General features: G+C 38.5%; 1 protein-coding gene and 1 long non-coding RNA gene across 4 annotated transcripts in view; one reads left to right on the top strand and one right to left on the bottom strand.

Moving 5' to 3' along the window:
- LOC107317000 (von Willebrand factor D and EGF domain-containing protein-like) overlaps nucleotides 1-10,699 on the bottom strand; it is a 162,922-nt gene extending 152,223 nt beyond the window's left edge. For all 3 annotated transcript variants that reach the window (XM_085552978.1, XM_015869184.3, XM_085552981.1), the window contains exons 1-2: nucleotides 10,577-10,699; nucleotides 8,460-9,296 (exon numbers count right to left, since the gene is read on the bottom strand). In XM_085552978.1, coding sequence (XP_085409104.1) covers nucleotides 8,460-8,556 — 97 coding nt within the window. In that variant the 5' untranslated portion in view covers nucleotides 8,557-9,296; nucleotides 10,577-10,699. The remainder of the gene's footprint in view (nucleotides 1-8,459; nucleotides 9,297-10,576) is intronic.
- LOC146760052 (uncharacterized) lies at nucleotides 836-2,847 on the top strand. The gene is made up of 2 exons (XR_014948184.1): nucleotides 836-1,299; nucleotides 2,750-2,847. It is a non-coding gene; the product is annotated as an uncharacterized LOC146760052 (long non-coding RNA).
- Nucleotides 10,700-19,365: the final 8,666 nt, after the last annotated feature.

The following is a 19,365-nucleotide window of genomic DNA, read 5'->3' as shown; positions in this document are numbered from 1 at the left end:
GAGAATGAGTGGACCAGTGGTCCATTGAAATTATTTAAACCTTTACAGTAGACAAAGACATGGCAGAATGACACCGAAGCCCTTCTTGTAAGATGTATTTAATTACTAATGAAAAGTGAAACAGTTCGAATAAGAGACCTACAGATATTCTCCCTTGGCATAATCGATATCCTAGTTCTGAGGGCACTTGTCTGTGACAGAAGAGATTGATTCAGCTCCTATACACTCAAACGCAACATCTTTCCTGTCAGGAGTGATTAAAAAACATCAGGCCGTTGGTTAGTGCTTTGGGGTTCTCTGTGTTTTGACTCAGTGGAAAAGTAAATTCTTAAATTGCTTTCAATTGTTAAAGCAATCAGATAGAAGAAAAACTTCCTGTCTGGATCAACAGCAGTTACCCAACCTGAGGTTGCTCATCTTTGGAAAGTCCCACAGTTTGTAAACTGCCATGCAGATGATCACAGTGCAGCAGTGAACTGGGAAGGATATTCAGGAGCAAAAATCCAGTTTAATGGCTGGATTTGTGAGGGGTATTTATGGTGTCCTTCATCATTTTCCTTGCAGCATTACTACAGCACTAATTTTAGCAATAATCACATGAAACACTGATAACAGCAGTGCCCACAATGATGTCCTCTCTGCTTACGTATACCTGTAACCATCTGTCCTACCTTCTCTCAGCATTGCCACGTTTTAGTTTCACGTTCAGTTTAGCCACATTGCAAGTAACATAAATAAGTATTAGCATATGTTAAGGTTGTGGAAAGCACAGCTTATCTCTATGTGCTGGCCAGCTGTGAGGTTTTAAATCTGAGAACCTCACTGATGGTCCTTCAGAAATGCTGTGCATCACTGCCGGGGAGAGATTTCTCACTGCCTAAAAGAGGCCAGAGTAACACTCTGCTTCGAGAGTACTACAACTTAAATGAAAAATACACTGCCAGAAAGACCTGACTTGGGAAGATGGCTTGTTTCCTAGCTTGTCTTTGTACTGGTTAGGATTTTATTTTTTCAACCAGCAAAGCCAACTCACTGGATCTTCTTTTTAAGCAGGTCTTGGACTGATGTGAGTCCTTCTGTGTCCTGCCCTTGGAGCTGCAAAGGGCTGAGTGGAGCCAATGCACCAGGTCCCCTCCTGTCCCAGCAGCTCTTAATGAGAGTGCTCGACATTCTTGGGAGGCAACCTGCAGGCTCAGCCCTAAGACAGAAGATGAAGTTGTTTTGAAACAGCAGATGAATAATATTGTCAGGAGTCGATTAATGAAAGAAAGCGCCTACACAGCCGTGCAAGGAGTGCAGGTAATAGCAAACAGAACAAGAAATGTTCATGGGTAAGAAGCATTACGAAGCAGCAGGAATAACTGTGGGTGATTTTCCTGACTAGAATATCAGTTATTGGGAAAACATGAAAAAGTAAGAAGCAGGGAAGGAAAGATGCTGGGTAGTTAGATTTATGATTTATATCAAAGCTATTTGTATTGCAAGGAAGCAATCATGTCAAGAGGAGAAAATAGTTGTAAAATTCCTCTGGGAGATGTATAGCTTGTGCTGGGCTCACAGCCTGCAGCTGGAACTCAACTATCCTGAACAACATTTGTATGGGCTCAGTGCCCTCAAATAAGCACAGGCAAGAAACTGGGAACCCACCCCTTAGACCTTTGTCCCTCTGCATCCAAGACTGAATACTTCCACACAGCCATAATCTTTTATCTCTTTGTAATCATATCAAGGCTATGCCAGACCTTCAGCTCCATGAGAAGTGCTTGTTATAAGTGAGTCTTAATGCTTTATGGGATATATTAACCCAAGAGGCAAGACTGGCCATTTCCCAGAACAGATTCCACAAATGAAAGATGAACAAATAGACTCCAGACCAGGAACACTACAGGCCACTCCAGTTCTCCCAGCACAACTATTCACAGTGGGTTGCTAGGGACTTCCATTACTGGATCAATTGACCTAACCAGTCCAGGAAAAGGACTGAATGTTATGTGAAACTGGAGGGTTTGTATATTAAACAATCATGAGTGAGGCTTCCAAAAATGTTATAGGAGAAAGGAGCCCAAATTCTTCAAGAAATGTTACAGATATAGGTGGATGTGTCTCACCAGCTTTTGCTTAACTTTATCTTATGCTACCTTATATACATTCATTAAAAAAAAAAAAGTATTTTAGCACTCAAAAATTAGTTGCCAGTATACCAGGGTAGGACAGAAACTTTGCTTTATTTTCTTTATATTTCTTGCAAAAGAGAAACAAGGAATGAATTAGATTTCACCCTGTTTATATCTTTGTTTCCAGCTCTAATCTTAGCATCTGTTAAAAGAACTGAGCAAATGGCTCTGGGAATTGTTATATATTTTCTTCTCTAATCCATTGAGGAAAATATAGAGCTGAAAATAAGGTAGCATAAGTGAATCAAAGCATCTATGCTCTGTTGTTGAGGGAGGTTGAGTCACAGCCAACTAATTTTATAGTATAGTCATAGTTAATTCTAGAGCAAATAATTGGCAGAAAGGGACAAAGGAGTCGACTATTAAAAATAATCTCTGAAAGATGTTTTCAATCTGCCTTTTTCAGTAGCTGGGCCAGATCAAAAAATAACATACCTGATTAATGTAATGAGTTCTATCCAATGTTAATTCTAAAGAAAATTTTAATTACGAAGATAGATACAAATAACAAAGAGCTTAGCTAGTGCATAAACTAATGACTGAGTTTTGTCTCCTTTTTCTCTTCATATCATCAGGCAGAAGATAAAATTCTGTGAAAAGTTTGCATGACAGTCAAGCATCATCAAGACGTGATTTTAAACTGAGATGAGAAACAAGGAGCTGACATAAGAAAGACTCTTGTTTGGAGTGGAATGCTCTTGTTCAGTTCCTAAACTATTATCTATGTTTGATATTAAGTTTGTTATTAGAACTACTAATTCAGGAACTTTGATAACCTTCCCTCATCATTTTGTAGTCATCTAGATTTTAGCCATAGGCATTTGCCTTTTGAGAACAGCGAACGAAAGCTAAATGCAACTCACGTAGTTACTTAAAAAATACAGGAAAAGTCTGCCAGTCCAGAATATGAAATAGTGTGCTGTTTCTTATTTGCATAAGGAATGGGGGAATCTGGGGTACCCACCAACTAGTTCATAGAAGCTGCAAGGGCCAGTGAGCTACTGAGGCGTGAGCAAGACTCTACATGAGGGACCATTTACTGAAACTGTCAACACACAAAGCTGCCAAGGGATAGTTGAGTTGTAAAATGCTCCAGCTACCACAGGAGATGCATTACATTATTTCAGTATGCAGATAAATTGCTAGCCAGCTCATGGAAGCTGCTTTGTGAACAAAATAGGGGAATAAGATAAACTTGCTCTCAATCGATGAATAATATAAAACCAGCAAAAGGAGCAAAACATACGACTACAATCCCTCAACTATATTAGGCAATCAATTTTTTGCCTTTCAATATGTAGAATATTCCCTCGTGGCTCTCTGTGGATGCCATGCAGTGTGAATACAGCAATCAAAGTAATAGACGTCGGAATAATCAAAATAATATATGTCAGAAAGAAGCAAGTAAGTACATACATTCATTAAGTAAATCTCCTAAGAGCTTAGCACACAAAGCTCCTTCCAGAATAGCTGTACAAACAATTGCACGCACTAACACATGGTTATAATTGTGTTTCAAAGTCAGATGAAAAATATTCCTCAAACTAATGGTTTATTTGTTTTTTTTTTTTTGCCATGAATAATCTCCTTTCAGGGCAAAACTCACAGTGTAGCTGCCATCATGAAATTAATAAAAGTCATAACTGAAGGTAAACTACATGGCTTTGAAGAAAACTTAAAAAGCTTGGAAAAGGCAACACTGTCAACTCGGCATTAAAGACTGTGTTTTTGTAATGAGCATTGGCAGCATCCAGCACCGAATGTCCACCTGTGTAACAGCAGGATGGCTATCCATGAACACAGGAGACAAAAAGTCAGAACATACACAGGGATGGCCATGAAAACAAGCTTTCAGGCCAAAGTCAGACAAATCAGTAGTTTGGCTGCCTTCAGAGCTTTTCTCAGCATATTATTTAAGGGGATTTGGTACAAATCCAGTTAATAGCCACAAATGGTCTTTGTCACCATTTCCACAGGCTTTTAGAAGAGACAGTCTACGTCACAAAAAAAATGGAGGAAAGATACTGTAATGAAAGAGACATTTCCAAAGCTTGCTAATACAGCCTACAGGCTACAGATGTGTTCTTCAATATAGCATCTTGGGAGGGACTGAACCCTTTCATGACTGAAATCAGACGGGATGCATTTCAAGTTTTGGTCATCTGAAATATGCTAAAACCTTTAAATATCACCAGCAATGCTTTGTGTCTCCTTGTGTTTATGTGCACAGCCATTGGAGTTTATCAGGAAGATGAAGAAGGGTTGAGCATTTCTATTACACTCCTATTTCCTGTGTTGGCTTTTGTTTCAGTTAAGAGCTGTGCTGCAGTTAACAGGGCTGGGATGTCACTTCTCAGGCCTTGGTACAGATCTCAGTTCTGCCCAAGGATTTTCTGTGTGACCTTGAGCCACTTCACATCTCTATCCCATCTGTAAAACAGAATGATGGTGCTTCCTCTCTGCAGCAATTTGTCTTGTCAATTTAGGAACAAACACTGATTTGTCTTGACTACTTGCAGCTCCTATCGATTGCAAAGGAAGTTAGATGTATACAATACCTCTTAGCAGTTGGCGTTTGGAGACAAAATAACTTTGAGGAACTGGGCCATTAAAGTAAACATTTTGTCCATGAATGTCCTACACTGTTGTAAACAGTGTCTAATAAAATGATCCTTGATTTTAGTGCAGGGTAGAGTAATAAACAGCTGTTTAGAAGTTTAAAGAGTGTGTACATTTCACAGGTCAGTGGGAACAGGCAAAGCCTTGAGAAGCAGCCCTATCACACCAAACAGATTTTTTAAGCCTGTATAACTTTGAAAATGAACATTCGTTTCATCATCACATTGAAGGGCAAATGTATGAGCTAAAAATCATTTATCTATCAAACCGCAAGGCCTTGACATCCAATGGGGACATACTGATGCTATGCAGGAGAGACACAAACATACTTGTGAGGTGAAAGAAAGAGATTCCTCCAGCCTCAGCTGGCAACAGCTGCTCCACTTTGCCTTCTTTATAAAAGCACTATCCTAGCAGTGAGGACAGCTTTGTCATCTTCTGGGTAAAAAAGGAGAGGAAAAAAGGAGAGCAAAAGCTATCAAGAAACAGAAATCACCGTACAACATTGCTGCTAGCTCTGCATTGACTGCACGTAATCAGATAAGACCACATTTGACTCCTGAGTCAAACACCACAAACTGGATTAATTCCAGACCATGAATCCAATGAGGTTACCTAATGTTGACAAAAGCCTTAATAAGAGAGTAGTAAATATTACCCTGAAAATACTTTTTGATTATTAAAAATGATTTCAGAATACAAACACAATGTAACTGCTGTTCCTTACTCTTTGGCAGCCCTTAATGCCTGTTAGCCGTAAAGCCAGTCTTGGTTTTACTTCTTTAGGCAAGCATTCAGATGGGTATTTTTTGGTTGCACAGTGCTGTGAATGTCATTTGCACAGAGTGAAGACATAGAGCCAGAATAATCCCAGTGTAATTTCTTAAGTCACTGGAATGTCCCTGACCAAGCTCACTCACGGCCATGGGTGGCATTTGGAATCACAGAATCACAAAATGGCCTGGATTGAAAAGGACCACAATGATCATGCAGTTCCAACCCCCTGCTATGTTCAGGGTCACCAGGCATCAGACCAGGCTGCCCTGAGCCACATCCAGCCTGGCCTTGAATGCCTCCAGGGATGGGGCATCCACAGCCTCCTTGGGAAACCTCTTCCAGTGCATCACCACCTTCTGAGTGAAAAACTTCCTCCTAATAGCTAACCTAAACCTCCCCTGTCTCAGTTTAAAACCATTCCCCCTTGTCCTACCACTATCCACCTTTGTAAAAAGTCATTCCCCTCCTGTTTATATGCTCCCTTCAAATACTGGAAGGCCACAATGAAGTCCAACCAAGAGTTTGCCTTCTGCAGTAGGTGTATGTGGCATGTGGGAAAGCTCCTGAATAATTGGAAACACTCCATCTGAGATACACATGGAGGGACATTTTCCCAGCTCATCCTATTTTTGCTTAATTCCCAGCATAAGCAGAATTCTGCTGAAAATGTGGAAAGTTCATAACGCTCAGATTTGACAGCAGAAGCTCAAAGATGAGATCATGAGTTGCTTATGGGTAGTGCCCAAAGCAGATTACACATTCTGATTTTCATCTTGCTCTTTTACGGAAAGCAAGAGCAGCATTTATAACGTTACTGGACACACTAATAATTGTATCTGACTTTACCATCTATGCAACACCTGGCAGTGTAATTTTCCAAAAATTCCAGTGGATTTTGTGGGCTTTGATGGCAGGTTGGTGCCTTTGCATGAAATGTACCCAAGTTCCAAACTTTTCCAATTACACATAATAAAAAGTCTCCAGAATGGACAGGGAGCAATTCAATCTAGACGGTGATGCTGCAAGCAGCTATCTATTTTAAGATGGATACTTTTGTCTAAAATACGTCCACAAAAATGCCATTGTCTTTCCTTTTTTTCTTTTGATCGACTTATTTACTGAATTTCATCTTAGAAAAGTCTGACAGGCTGTGTTGTGCCAACCCTCCCGCATCTATGATTCACTCAGCTGCTTTTGTGCCTAATGTTTCACTTAATCTACTACCCAGAGCAGCTATGGACGTTACTGGTAAACCTTTCTTGTTCTTCGATCACAAGAAATGATGGAAAAACCCAAATAATGTGAAAATCTGCAATCACTGGGAGCTTCATTCCCTAAAATAAGACTGCAGAAGATGATGAAGTTCTTTCTTGGTCTTTAAAAGACTTTTTCATCTTCGCTTCACTCCTAATGAGGCATCTGCAAAAAGCTGTTTGGTCAGACGCTCCTTATTCATAGTTAAATTCTTATGGGATTAGTAGATTTGTTATACTCAGAGTACAAAAGTAAACAGCATATGGCTCTGTTAATATCCTTATAATGTCACCATGCAATCTGTCAGAATGCAAACTTTTCTGAGCAGTTTACTTCGAGTTCACAGTAAGAGAGAAAAAAAACAGTCTTAAGAATTCTTCTATATCACCTAAGAGACGTTGAACTATTTTCTGACTCTTGTTCTGTGTTTCCAGCTTAATAAGTATGTTGAAGTATAATACCTCCAGTAACAGAAATACAGTGGGAAACCAGTTACTTTGTTACAAGGAGTTAAAAGGTCATTTCCCCTTGATGAAAAGCTTGTTCTATCAGATAAGGAGCTACTACACTCCATATCACTGGCAACCCTTCAAAAGGATTCAGAAATTAAAGGCATTGTTTGAAGATAAAGGCGAGAAGGTCATTTGCCTTGTGTTTAGTACTGCAAACCTTGTTGGGTGACCCTTTGATATTCAAATGAAGAGCGCTTTAAATTGTTTTATCTTCATACAGCTAATGAGTGCTGGCTGACAAACACCTTTAAAACCAGTCAAAACTCTCCTGGAATTAGAATTGAAAAAATATGCAACACTCTTCCATGAAGTACCTCCACAAAATTCACCCAGGCTATATCCACAATTATGACAGCACTGTGCTTTGGTCCTATGGCTTTTCTTCTTGTTTTTGTTTGTTTGTCTGATTGATTGCTTTAACTCTGTTTAAACTCTGTTTTTACTGGCTGAATAACATCTGACATAATTTTCAGTGCGTTCTTGCGGTGGATTAATAAAGCTGAATAAACAAGTTATGTATGTAAAATCTATGTCCTCTTCGAACCTTGTGCCTTGTACAGTGAAACAAGCCTTGCAATTAATGCACAGAGCAGCAGAAAAACTACTTATGAACTTTTTACTGCCAGAGACTATATAGCTGCATATTATTATATGTGTAATTAACTAATCTGGAACATTGCTCTGATATACAGTGTGTGCACTCCTTTCGTTAGAGGAATAGATTCTGATTTTAAAGTGTTTTCTTCTTTTACGATTCATTTATGGGAAAACATTATGATTATTCTTTAAATCTCTTGAAATTTTCTTGTAAGAAGTAACAATTTTCAGAGGCTTGCAATGTCTCTATTAAAAATAAGACACCATACAACCCTCCTCTAAGGGACAATAAACATCTTGTGCCATAAGCATGCCTGGCTGTCACTGTGACCTCCTTCATTACTTTAGAAGCTGTTTATGTTAACCTTACTTCCATTCTATTTTGGCAACTCTAATAATAGCCCTCTATCACTCTAACCCACATTCAATAGTAAATGTAAACAGGATCATCTCTGCTCTAAAATACACATGAACTCTGTCTCCCAGATGACTATCAAATAATTAAAAAGTTAAAAAAAATCCTTACCTAATGGAGCTGACTCACTGCTAATGGCCAACAGGGGAATCCAGCAGAGGCAGGCAACAAGTTGGAGATGCTGCTGGGAAGGTAAGGGCTGCTGCATAGTGTCCAAGGCAGCTTTTATCCACGCATCTGCAGTTGCTTAGAAGTTAACTTTTGAAGTCCTAAACTTTGCAGGAAAACACATCAGCCTGCCTGCCTGTTGCAATTTCTTTGTTTCCCCCCTCACTCTCCCCCCCCCCCCCCTTTCTTTTTCAATCCAGTCTCTCGGAGAGGGCTTAATGTGTCATTAATCCCAGAATTTCCAAGAGGGAAGCCCTCCAGCAACACACAAACCACGCTCACCCCCCCACGCACTCAGCAGCTGAGCGCATGTGTCTCTGCAGCTGCTTTCCCTGCAGCTGCTCTGATTTACACACCCCATAGCACACCCGCGCACACACGCACCCGCAGAGGGTGAGAACAGCGCGTACCGCCAGGATGGGTGGTGAGAGGTGAGCCTGAAGACACTGGGGCTGTAAACCAAACCTGCCTGCTCACCATGTTGTCAAGGCAGTCGACACTGAGTTCAAGCCACTGCAGTTACATCTGACATCGTGTTTTATAGGAGAGAAGTATAAAAATGCTAAAATATGAGTACACAAGTAGTTTGTTTTCAAATTCAACTGCTTCAAACCTGTTACAGAATCACTCTGTCCGAAAGTTTGTGTCCTGGGTTGATGCACCTTTGCATGCTATTTTAGAGAATCATCGTTTGCTACTGAAATAAATCTTGCCATCATCTGGTCTGTCAGCTCTTCGTGAGAAAAAGATCTGTGTTTCAGAAGGTGGGAAAACAGAAGGCTGGAAAACAGAAGCAAATGACAGAAAGAGTTCAGTCATACGTGCTTTTCAATCACATTTTTCTTAAGTTTTATCTAATTTTGAAGCACCTCAGCGTGGGTCCCTCTGAGCAGTGTTTATTGTAAGGTAATATATACTGTCAACCTAAAGAGTGGTATGAAGAATTTGCTCTTAATACGTGCTATGCTCTGTATTTGTGCCATTTTATTCAGGGGATATCATATCCTCTCCCACTGCTCACTGTTTTCCATACCTGCCAGTGTTTCTTTTCTCCGACTTGTTAAGTTTGATTATTTTGCTTCTGCTTGTTTAAGCAAGGATATAGTGAATTATCTGATGATACAGTAATAAAGAACTCTGTAAACAATCCACTCACATCACTATGAGGAGCATTGCCTTTAAAAATGTAAATAAAACCATTAAAAATGTTCCACAGCATATCCAAATATTCCAAATGCTGCTCATTTGTTTTAACTACATCCTTTGAAGAGATTTACCACTGGATTCTTTGAGACCCATAGGTTATTTGAAAAGAACCTTCTAAAACCTCTCTCTTAATTTTGATTATGGATTTAAATGTCGAAAAACAGCTGCTTAGAACAGTCTTATTGGATGAGCTATGTCACGGGCCTGAGTTATAACTCCACAGCTTCCTAGGAGTCTTTCCATTGATATTACTGACCTCTAGAATATATTCCTTCAAGTTCACTAAGACTTTAAACCCAGTTGTTCTAATCATTTTTTTTTTCTTCTTTTTCTTTTTCCTAGGAGATCTTCATTCATCTCCTTAACACAAACGGATGAAAACACTTGAAAGGGTGGTGAGGCCCTGACACTGTTTTTGTGCCTAATGTGGGTTGTGGGTTCCCCATCCCTGAAGATGCTCAGAGCCAGGTTGGATGGGGCCATGGGCAGCCCAATATGGTGGGAGGCAACAATCCTACAACATGGAGGTGGAAATGGATGATCTTTAAGTTCCCCTCCAACCTAAGGCTTCTGTGGTTCTAGGATTCTAAAAAAAATTTGCAACTCTAATATTTATCTACGGGGATTAATAAAACCTCTGAAATCTGCTGCGGATTGGGTTGAAATAAAAATGCTGGCAAGCAAAAGCAATCTGCAACAAAGTGAGAAAGCTTTCCACAAACACTCCAGCTATTATAGGCCTTTTGAATTCAGACAGAAAAAGTAACTAGCCGAAAAAAGAATCCATGAAAGATATTCAAAATCTGCTATACAAGAAAGAAGAGATGCTTAAGTTGGCTTGCTTATTTCCTTACCTGCCGTCTCCTTTAGCAGGTTTCAACCAGAGGGAGAATCTGAAGGTAGATATCGCTGGTACAGATGACATGACATGTTATTGTCCCAGGCAGGAGGTTTTCCAGGGCTGAATTTGTCTCCCTTCAATTTGCAAGGACAAACAATTTCAGGTGAGAAAATAACGTGTAAACCTTCCCCACCTCCCAGATCAAGACAAAGCCTTACCTAAGACATAAAAAGAATAAACAGGATCTCCTTCCTCCCCAAGTTATTAATCCAAAAAAATAACAGGAAACTAAAGCCATGGAGAATCAGCAAAGAAATACTGCAAAATACACTCTCAGTTCCGACACCATTAGTTTCAAGTAAGAGAAGTGGAAACTGCCCAGAAAGTTGAGGATACTTGACACAATTAGCTTCGTTGTCTATACAACAAGGCAACACAACTCTGAAGACTTTACACTAATCCACCTTGTATTGCACTCATTTTGAATAGCACAGATGAGTATGGGGAGTTAAAACCAGCCAGAAGTCACAGCTGGGAGCTGGCAACAGCAGTTCAGCCTTAGCCAAAAATTGTTCGATAGTTACGCATGTTAGGTATTCAGATTCTTCTTTTTACAAGAAAGAGACAGTGTTTGCCCAGAAGATCCCACTTTGCAAGCTGGCATTGTGGGGCTGGGAACCGGCTGCAACAGCCAGTGGAAATGTGGAAGTTGTGGGAGCACTCTCCTTTTTAAGCACAGGCACTTGTTAGAAACTGATCTAGAAACAATACTCTGAGTTTATTTCTTTCTCCTTCTTATGAGGAGTATCTTCACTGTGAGGCTGTCTCTTGGGGTTGCTTTCTCGGCAGAGAGGATTCATTATTCGTAGCTGGCAAAGATAGCATGACCCTGCATGTACGTACACTTTGTTAGTAGGACAGAGTCCTTCAGAGGAAAAAGACATATCATTTAATAGCATAACATTTTCTGCAAGTCTGAATTTATGCATTTACTTATGCCAGAAGCCTCCTCTGTGCTTTTCTGTTTGCTTGGCTTATCTGACAGAAAATACCTGTCTCTTCCAGCAACAAAAAATAAGCTCCTTGTGCTCCTAAGGTCCATTCCTCTTCTCTTGATATGAGCTGCCTAAGTTCAGGGACTTGCGACTCTTCTGCAGTTTCAGAAGAGGTGGAAAGCTCAACATAGCAGATTTTAACCAAATCCTAGCAGTCTCAAGCATGGGGGACCCAACCCCAAGGATTCTACAAAAAGGGCCAAGAAGGTTCTCAATTCTGGAATTCTCCTCTGCTCTCATTTCTGTTACTCAACTCTGTGTATACTGGACAAAAACCAAACAATATACTTATATCCAAAGCACAACATTAACTTACCTTGGTAACTCAAACAACTATTCTCTATCTCACCGCTGTTATTTCAAGTAAATGAAACTAAATGGGAAACACTTTGTCTCGCCTTGTGTGTGGTTTGGGGAAATAAACAATGGTCACATGGTTATTAGGGCTGGGCTGTCCTCTGTTTTGTTTAGAGTACAGCAGACCTTTCAGTTAACAGAAGTCACTCATTTTCATTAGTAGGATTCTTCAGAAAATAACATGAGAAGCTGTACACATAATTCACAAGACAAAGCTCTTCATTTAGTGAGAACTAACTGCCATTTTTAGAATAATAAATCATTATACAGAAGCATGCTCCCCTTTGCACAGCTCCTGGAGAGCAGAGTGATTTGCACATTCAGCGGGTTTATCCTTCAGTTTCTAATATCCTTGTGGGAGAACTCTAGTGGATTTCCGTACAGTACTCCTCATTAGCTGATGGGCCAAACTATGGGCACTCACACTCTAAAGAAAAGATGAAGAAAAGATGAAGATAGAGAATAAGTGCTTAAGGTCTAAATAAACCTGTTAGAGATATTAAATCAGTTCCTTCAAAATATGTTGTTGCTCAGAATGGGTTGAGGTTGGATGAAATCCCCTATCTGACCTGGTACACACACAACTCGGTGTGCTCTGCATATTTCTCTTGCTCCTGGTTCTCCATGCACATTGCCCTGGCCATCTGAACTGGGCACAGTATGTCCTTATTAAATTTGCAGCATGCAACATCAGCGCCCTTCTCAGATGGATTCTGTCACCAAGCTAGGTGACAGGATCTCAGCAGCCTGCAAGTCAGCATTCACTAGTGTGCCATAAATGAGGTGAGCATTCTTCATGGGAGCTCCTTATTTAACTGGAAAATGCCAGGCTATTGCAGAGATGTCAATATAAATCACATCTGTAATACATCTCTGGTACAGAGTGCCCTAAGATATACCTAACAGAATGGCTGTCATTGCTCAGCAGCTCCACATAGAAAAATCCCTCTTGGTCTGAAGATACTGGCAATTAGTAAAGGCTAATAAAAAGAAGAGACCCATGTTCAAATGGTGTATATTGGAACCAGCTGGGGATTTCTGATCAGAATCTATTTTCAGAAGAAAGCATTTAGTTTCCACAAAATCAGTAAAAAGGATTATTATTTTAAACTTTCTTGTTCTTAGATCTGCTTGGTATATGTATCATTTTTATTGTGAGCTTCTCTAGTGTCAGAATTGGTCATGGCTCTGTCTTCCATGGAGAACCGCTTCATATATTGTTCCACTTAAGTGCAGTGGAATATTTGGTTGAAAAAAAATAACCCACAAAAAAACATCAACCAAACATATACACACACAATTAATAACAATAGAAATCCCCACATTTTGATTGTGTTTCTTCAAAATTAAGGCAAATAAGTGTGGAAGTATCACAATACTCTTAGGGAGTGGAAATTTTCAAAACACTTTTACGTTAGTGCATTAGTCCAATAACACAGGATAGAGCAGAGAAAAGCAATTGAATTTCTACTGATAAATGTCTTTGCCTGTTCTTCCAAAGTCTTTTCTTGACAAGATAACAAAAAGTAGGAGTAAGAAAAATGTCTACTCGTAGCACTGACTGTGGACAGATCACACTAATACAAAACCCACTGTTACTCAGAAAAACTGCAGACAGGATTTTCTCAGAGTCAGCTTTCCATTGAATAAATGGTTTCCTTTGAAACAACATCAGAAAGGTGTTTCCCAGGAGTTTCTTATCAGTGCTAACAGTGTAAAAGCATGAGGTGGGAAGGGGCTGCTCCTACCTTCAACCATTTTCATTCAGCTTTTTACTGGAAATTTTCTCTTTGAAGAAGTCAAAATCTTAAAAGGTGAACAGTGAGGTTCCAAACCCCCAAGATCTTCCAGCCAGGAGCAATAACAAGAATCAGAGCAGAACCACCAGGTTCAACAACAAAAGGAGGGAATTTGGCTTGGGATGAAACTAGCATAAACTGGTATCAAAACTCTGACTGTCCATATATCTGTCATCTCTTCTTTCATCCTCTTATTCCATCCTGGCCTTCATAATGTGATCCTATAAGAGGATGTATATGAGCAGATGTTGCATTCAAAGAAATCCCAATTACTGTGAGCAGCCTTGGCAGGGCTCTGTTCGAGCAAACGTGGTGGCTGCTTCTATTTCTTCAACACAGATGTTCCCTCTTTGGGTACTTTAGGCTGCTGAACAAGCAAGTTATGCAGGAGGAGGGGGAGGTGTCAATAAAAAGCATTGTTGTTGTAATGAAAATACAATATAAATAGTATTAAAATGTAAAACATGACTAACTAATGGATGAATGACAACGTAGATCAGTCCCCTAATTTGATTAAAGTTTTCTGCATTCATTCAAGAAAAAGTTATAAATATTATTTCTTTTCAGATATTATAGATTAAATAAATTTAAAGTATTAATCAGGATATTCATCAATATCAGATTAACTTGAAGGACTAGGAGACAAGGATCCCAGCACAAGGACAGTTAGATTCCTCCACAGGATACTTCCAATAACACATAGTTTAAGTCTCTGTGATGTCTCCTAGAAAAAACCCCACTGCACCACTGCAGAAGAAACCAATTCACAACAGTCTAGTTGTCAAATTCCCTCTTTTCTGCCACCTGTCTCTTACACAAATAGGAAATGAGCTTTAACAACTCTGTTGAAGCATTTATAATGGAACAAACTGGAATTATTTCAAGCTCTCAGTAACCTGCTTTTTACCCTTCATCCTTATCACAGAGCAGGTTGCATTGGAAAGGACAGAGATTTATTGTGAAATATTTTTCTTTCATTTCTTCATAGTTCTGATAGGTGATGATTTTAAATGTTTGCGCTTTTGGTACTTACATATAGCAAGTGATAAATTATATGTTACAACAACAATTCCATGGAGCTGAATTGCCTTTTTTTTAAGTGAATTTATTGCCTTGAAAGGTAACAGATTGATAACACAAGAGAATTAAATCCTCTCTTTATCCCCAGAACAAGTATAATATGGGCATTACAGATATTTCCCAAACCTATAAATCAGTTATGGCACCCAAACTATCAACCACAGGGACTTACTACTCCTTGCTTGTTTTTCTTAAACTTCTTCCTCTTCAAGAGCAAAGGGTAGTAGTAAAGCTTATGAGCTTCTCTTGATGAACCTCTTTTCTGCATTAAACAATAATTATCAACTTTATGTATTAGGTGTGTAAGGAGTGTTAGATGGTGGTGGTTAGTGTTGACTTGGAAGGTAGAACAGGAGCTTCTGAAATATAGGTCATAAACAACACACTTTCAGCCATGAACAGGAAAATCTTCTCATTTTATGGAAACAGTTTTTTCAAGATCTCATCTTTTTACTGGTAAAATTGTCAAAAAAGCTCAAAGCAGTTACCAAGTTTAGCCCACCCTGAAAATAACTGAAACTAGAGAAATGATCATAGAACCATAGGCTCTCATTAAGGTTGGAAAAGACCACTAAGATAATTTAGTCCAGTCATCAACCCATGACCACCACATCAGGCAGTTTTCCTCCAGTACATTCACTGCATAATAAATTACACAAAAAAATTACTGAAATCAGTAATTTGTACATGTAATCTCATGGAAAAAACAAGCTATCATCAGTGAGCTTAGAAAGACCTAACACGAGCAAAGTGCCAATTTACAGTCAGCCCAGTTATTTATTTCTATAAGGCTTCCTCTATTCCATTCTCTCAACTGGGGGTTTTTCAGATTCCAGGTTTTCAACTTTTGAGATGCATTAAATATCAACCCATTATGTAATGGGAAAAGCAGATGTTGAATAAAATCAGTAGCACTCCAAATGTTATTATTTCAGCTCTTAAAATTAATAGTTGTCTTATAAATTCATCTCTCATGAAGAGATCTCATCTCACTCACCTTCCTGTGAAAATTAATAATGTTTATCATAACATTTTAAAGAAAATGAACATTCTACTGAAGTTTTTATGGCTTTTTTTTCCCCCTCTCCACTAAAGGTGAGAATTCACTCCAAATATTACACAAATTGGAGTTATAACTTCATTTTACAAACCTGTTTTGCTTTTTAGGCAATAGATAATGGGCTGCTTTTAAATAATTACATTGCTTAAACACGATTAGCGTCTCTCAAATAAGCCTCCAACAGGCTAATTTTGAATGCATCCTTTCTTTTAGCCCAACTTCTGTTATCCATTCCAAAAAGTACGGGCATTTTTATGACCTCATTTCAGATTAGTTTTTCTTAGCCACTTTTTAAGGGACATTTCACCTTGAGAAAAATAGCCCTTGGCTTCTAACATTCATAATATTCAGATATTGCCTAGAGTCAGTTACTGCTGTTTCTCACTACTGCAGTTTCTTTTCCATCCATTCATTTTTACTGGCAATATGAGATTTGCTGTTAACTACCCAACAATTCCTTGGTTGCTGCTTCTGAGCGTTCATGAAAACAGTGCAAATGTAGTAGAGAAAATATTTCGTTTTCCAGCTTTACCCTTTATCTCAGCTCAAACTGATGCAACACAGGCACTGAAATTAATAGTTTGCCACAGCAAATATCATATAAACATTATGGTACCTATTTGTATAAAAGCAAGGAAAACCTTTTTGCTTATTAGATACTTTAATCACATTTACTCATTTGGACTTTAGAGCATTAATGTCACAGGTTAGGTTTTGCACAGCTGACTACCTATTAATTGAATACTCTAATTCAGCATCTAATTCAGCCTTTTAACGGTTGAAAGCCCATTAAAGCACCTATTTCTCTAATAGCTGTGTGGAAAAGTTAATGTTTGTTGCTGTTTCAACCCAACTGAATCTTCTGCTTGTCTTCCAGCTGAGTGCTCTGTTGTGCAGTTTTTGGTTTGAGTTTGGTGCCACAAAGCACTTTTTAAGAAGTACATTTGTGATGGAAATAAAGCACACTTGTTCTGTGTGTAAAGCATCCACAAGAAAGCACTCCTCTTAACAGTTTCCTCTCAGTACATACTGTTCATCTAAGATCACTTATTAATCTAATATAATAGCCTGCAGTTTCTTTACAAATTAAAAAAAGCAAAATTAGGGAAAAAACCCTTTGCCTATTAAGCTCAGCAGATGGGACAAAGCTAAACAGGGTCTCAGGAACTTGCACAGGAGATAGGAAAGCATTTTCCCCAGCACAAAGAGACTTGTAATATCCTATGGTCTGAGATAAAGCAGGTTTACAAGTTATAGAACAGTTATCTTTTTTCAACTATAAAAAAGAACACATCTTCTGCACCTGCCAAGATTGCTTTTGACTTCCATGCTGTGAACCCGTAAACACAGCAGGCGATGGCATCTCACTGAAGAGGATACTCGTAAGGTATCATTGAGAGACATGGGGCTTGCAATTATTGTTACAGTATTTATTTTTTAACATATTTAGTAAAATTGATTAAATATCACCAGCAAAATTATGGCTGAACACCAATGGCGACGTAATAAAATCACTTTACCTTGATAATACCATCTAAATGGGCCTTGCTCCTTTGAAGGCTTTGTAATGCATTACAACTGGACTATTTCTGTTAATTACTCTAGAATATGTCAACTCACAATGTTGACTGGCCTAAAGTCAAAAGTAACAAAGACTTTGTTAAATAATTAGTCTTAGACTATAGAACAAAGTCATCCATCATCAAGTCATGGGTTTTGTTTTGCTTCCACTAAATTGTTTCAGTGTAATTTCCTTTGGTAATAAATCTTAAATCTATGACATTCAATAACATCACAAAATACTTAATAAATTTACTCTATGTATTTAAATGTAGGCTAAATGCCTGTATGAAAACCAAGACCTTGCACATCCTTTTGAGATATAATGGAAATAAAATATTAAAGAAGCAAGCCAACTACTGCTTAGACGAAGAAGAAACTCCTCAATTGAACCTGTTATTCCCTGGGTGCTCATTAGAGTTTGTGGAACTTTCCTTGGGAGCAGCTGGTGCTTGCCTATGCTCAGTAAGATGAACAACAGTATGGGCTTGTCACATTGCCAATAAGCCTATCACATTCGCAGTGGGTCACAGAACAGAAACAGGTTGTTTCATGGTACAGGAGCCATTGCATTAGCCATTATTTTAGCCACTGGATAAATGCCTTCCCTGAGTAAGGAGACATGCATATGGTGCCAGGGCTGAACAATAAGACACATCAGCTAGGAGCATGAGAAAGCTCAGCAGCCATTTTGGGAAATCATGGCCCATTTTATTGCACGACTTGATGGATACAAGAATCTAACTCCTATTATACTCTTTGCTATTTTTTTTGAAGGTGAACAGATTAAAAAATGATTCAGTTACATAAACTCACAAAGTCATGATAATCCATGGACTTTTTAACAAGAAATGGGAATGTCTTGCCGCACATTTTGGTTTTCTTCAAACTCTGGGTTCTAAGAGAGCCACTTTGATCAACTTCACTGTTTTTTGTTGAAATTAATGCAAATTTTCCTGATTCTGAGATGAATTGTGAAGACATCTTTTTCACAGGTTTCTCTGAGACAGACTTGCCAAAGAATATGTAGCATGGGAGAAGAAAAAAAAAAAAAAAAAGGATTTTTTCCTGGTATACCAGTATGAATTCATGTCCTGTTGCCCTAATCATGCTGATAGTGCTACCAGAACATCCCAAAGAGAAGATAAAACTCAAAAGAATCACATAACCTCTAGCTTCATGGAATACACAGACAGCTTTCAGCCTCTTTCGGAGATTCTGATTATTTTGGAAGGTGAAGACAAGACATACATACTATCTGATCCAAGAGCATGCCAAAGGCAGTGAGTGAAACCATTGGTTGCTCAGAAAGACCTGTCAGGAATTTCTGGAATACCTGCAGAGTTTCAACATTGCTTACAAATTGCAAATGTCATTCTGTGATAGACTGCAAATAATTAAAAATGGCTAAGTGTACTGCTTGTAAATGGACTTGCTGAAAACTTTGATCACAGACAGAAAGGAATTCTTTTAAAAACCTACTGTTAACAGTAGGTAAAAAGTTAATGAGAAACATGTAAATAATTAATTCTGCCTCTAGAGCCAGAAAAGATTCGTTGTTACTGTTAGTGGACTCAATATAGGTTGTATTCTATTTTCTGCAGCAAGTACTTGATTACTGCATTGATAGGGTTTTGTATCCTCAATAAAAGTATTTTCCTAAGGTAACTAAAGAGACTTGCTTTGAAGCTAGAAGAGCTAAATTGATGCTTCAAAATAAGCAACACTAATAAAAAATATTTTCAGAAAACTATCGAAGAAAAACATGTTAAAAAAAAAAAAAAAAAAAAAAAAAGCCTGGTACTTGATATTTGCATGAAAGCTAATTGTAAAGCTAAAGAACTACTTGAGAATATCCATTGTAATAATGAATTAGAAAGAAATGTCTCCT

Source organism: Coturnix japonica, chromosome 7, assembly GCF_054131305.1.
Source record: "Coturnix japonica strain WE chromosome 7, WE-NBRP24, whole genome shotgun sequence".
Taxonomy (NCBI): Eukaryota; Metazoa; Chordata; class Aves; order Galliformes; family Phasianidae; genus Coturnix; species Coturnix japonica.
Note: the sequence above shows the minus strand (reverse complement) of the source record. Positions and strands in the feature narration are given on the sequence as shown.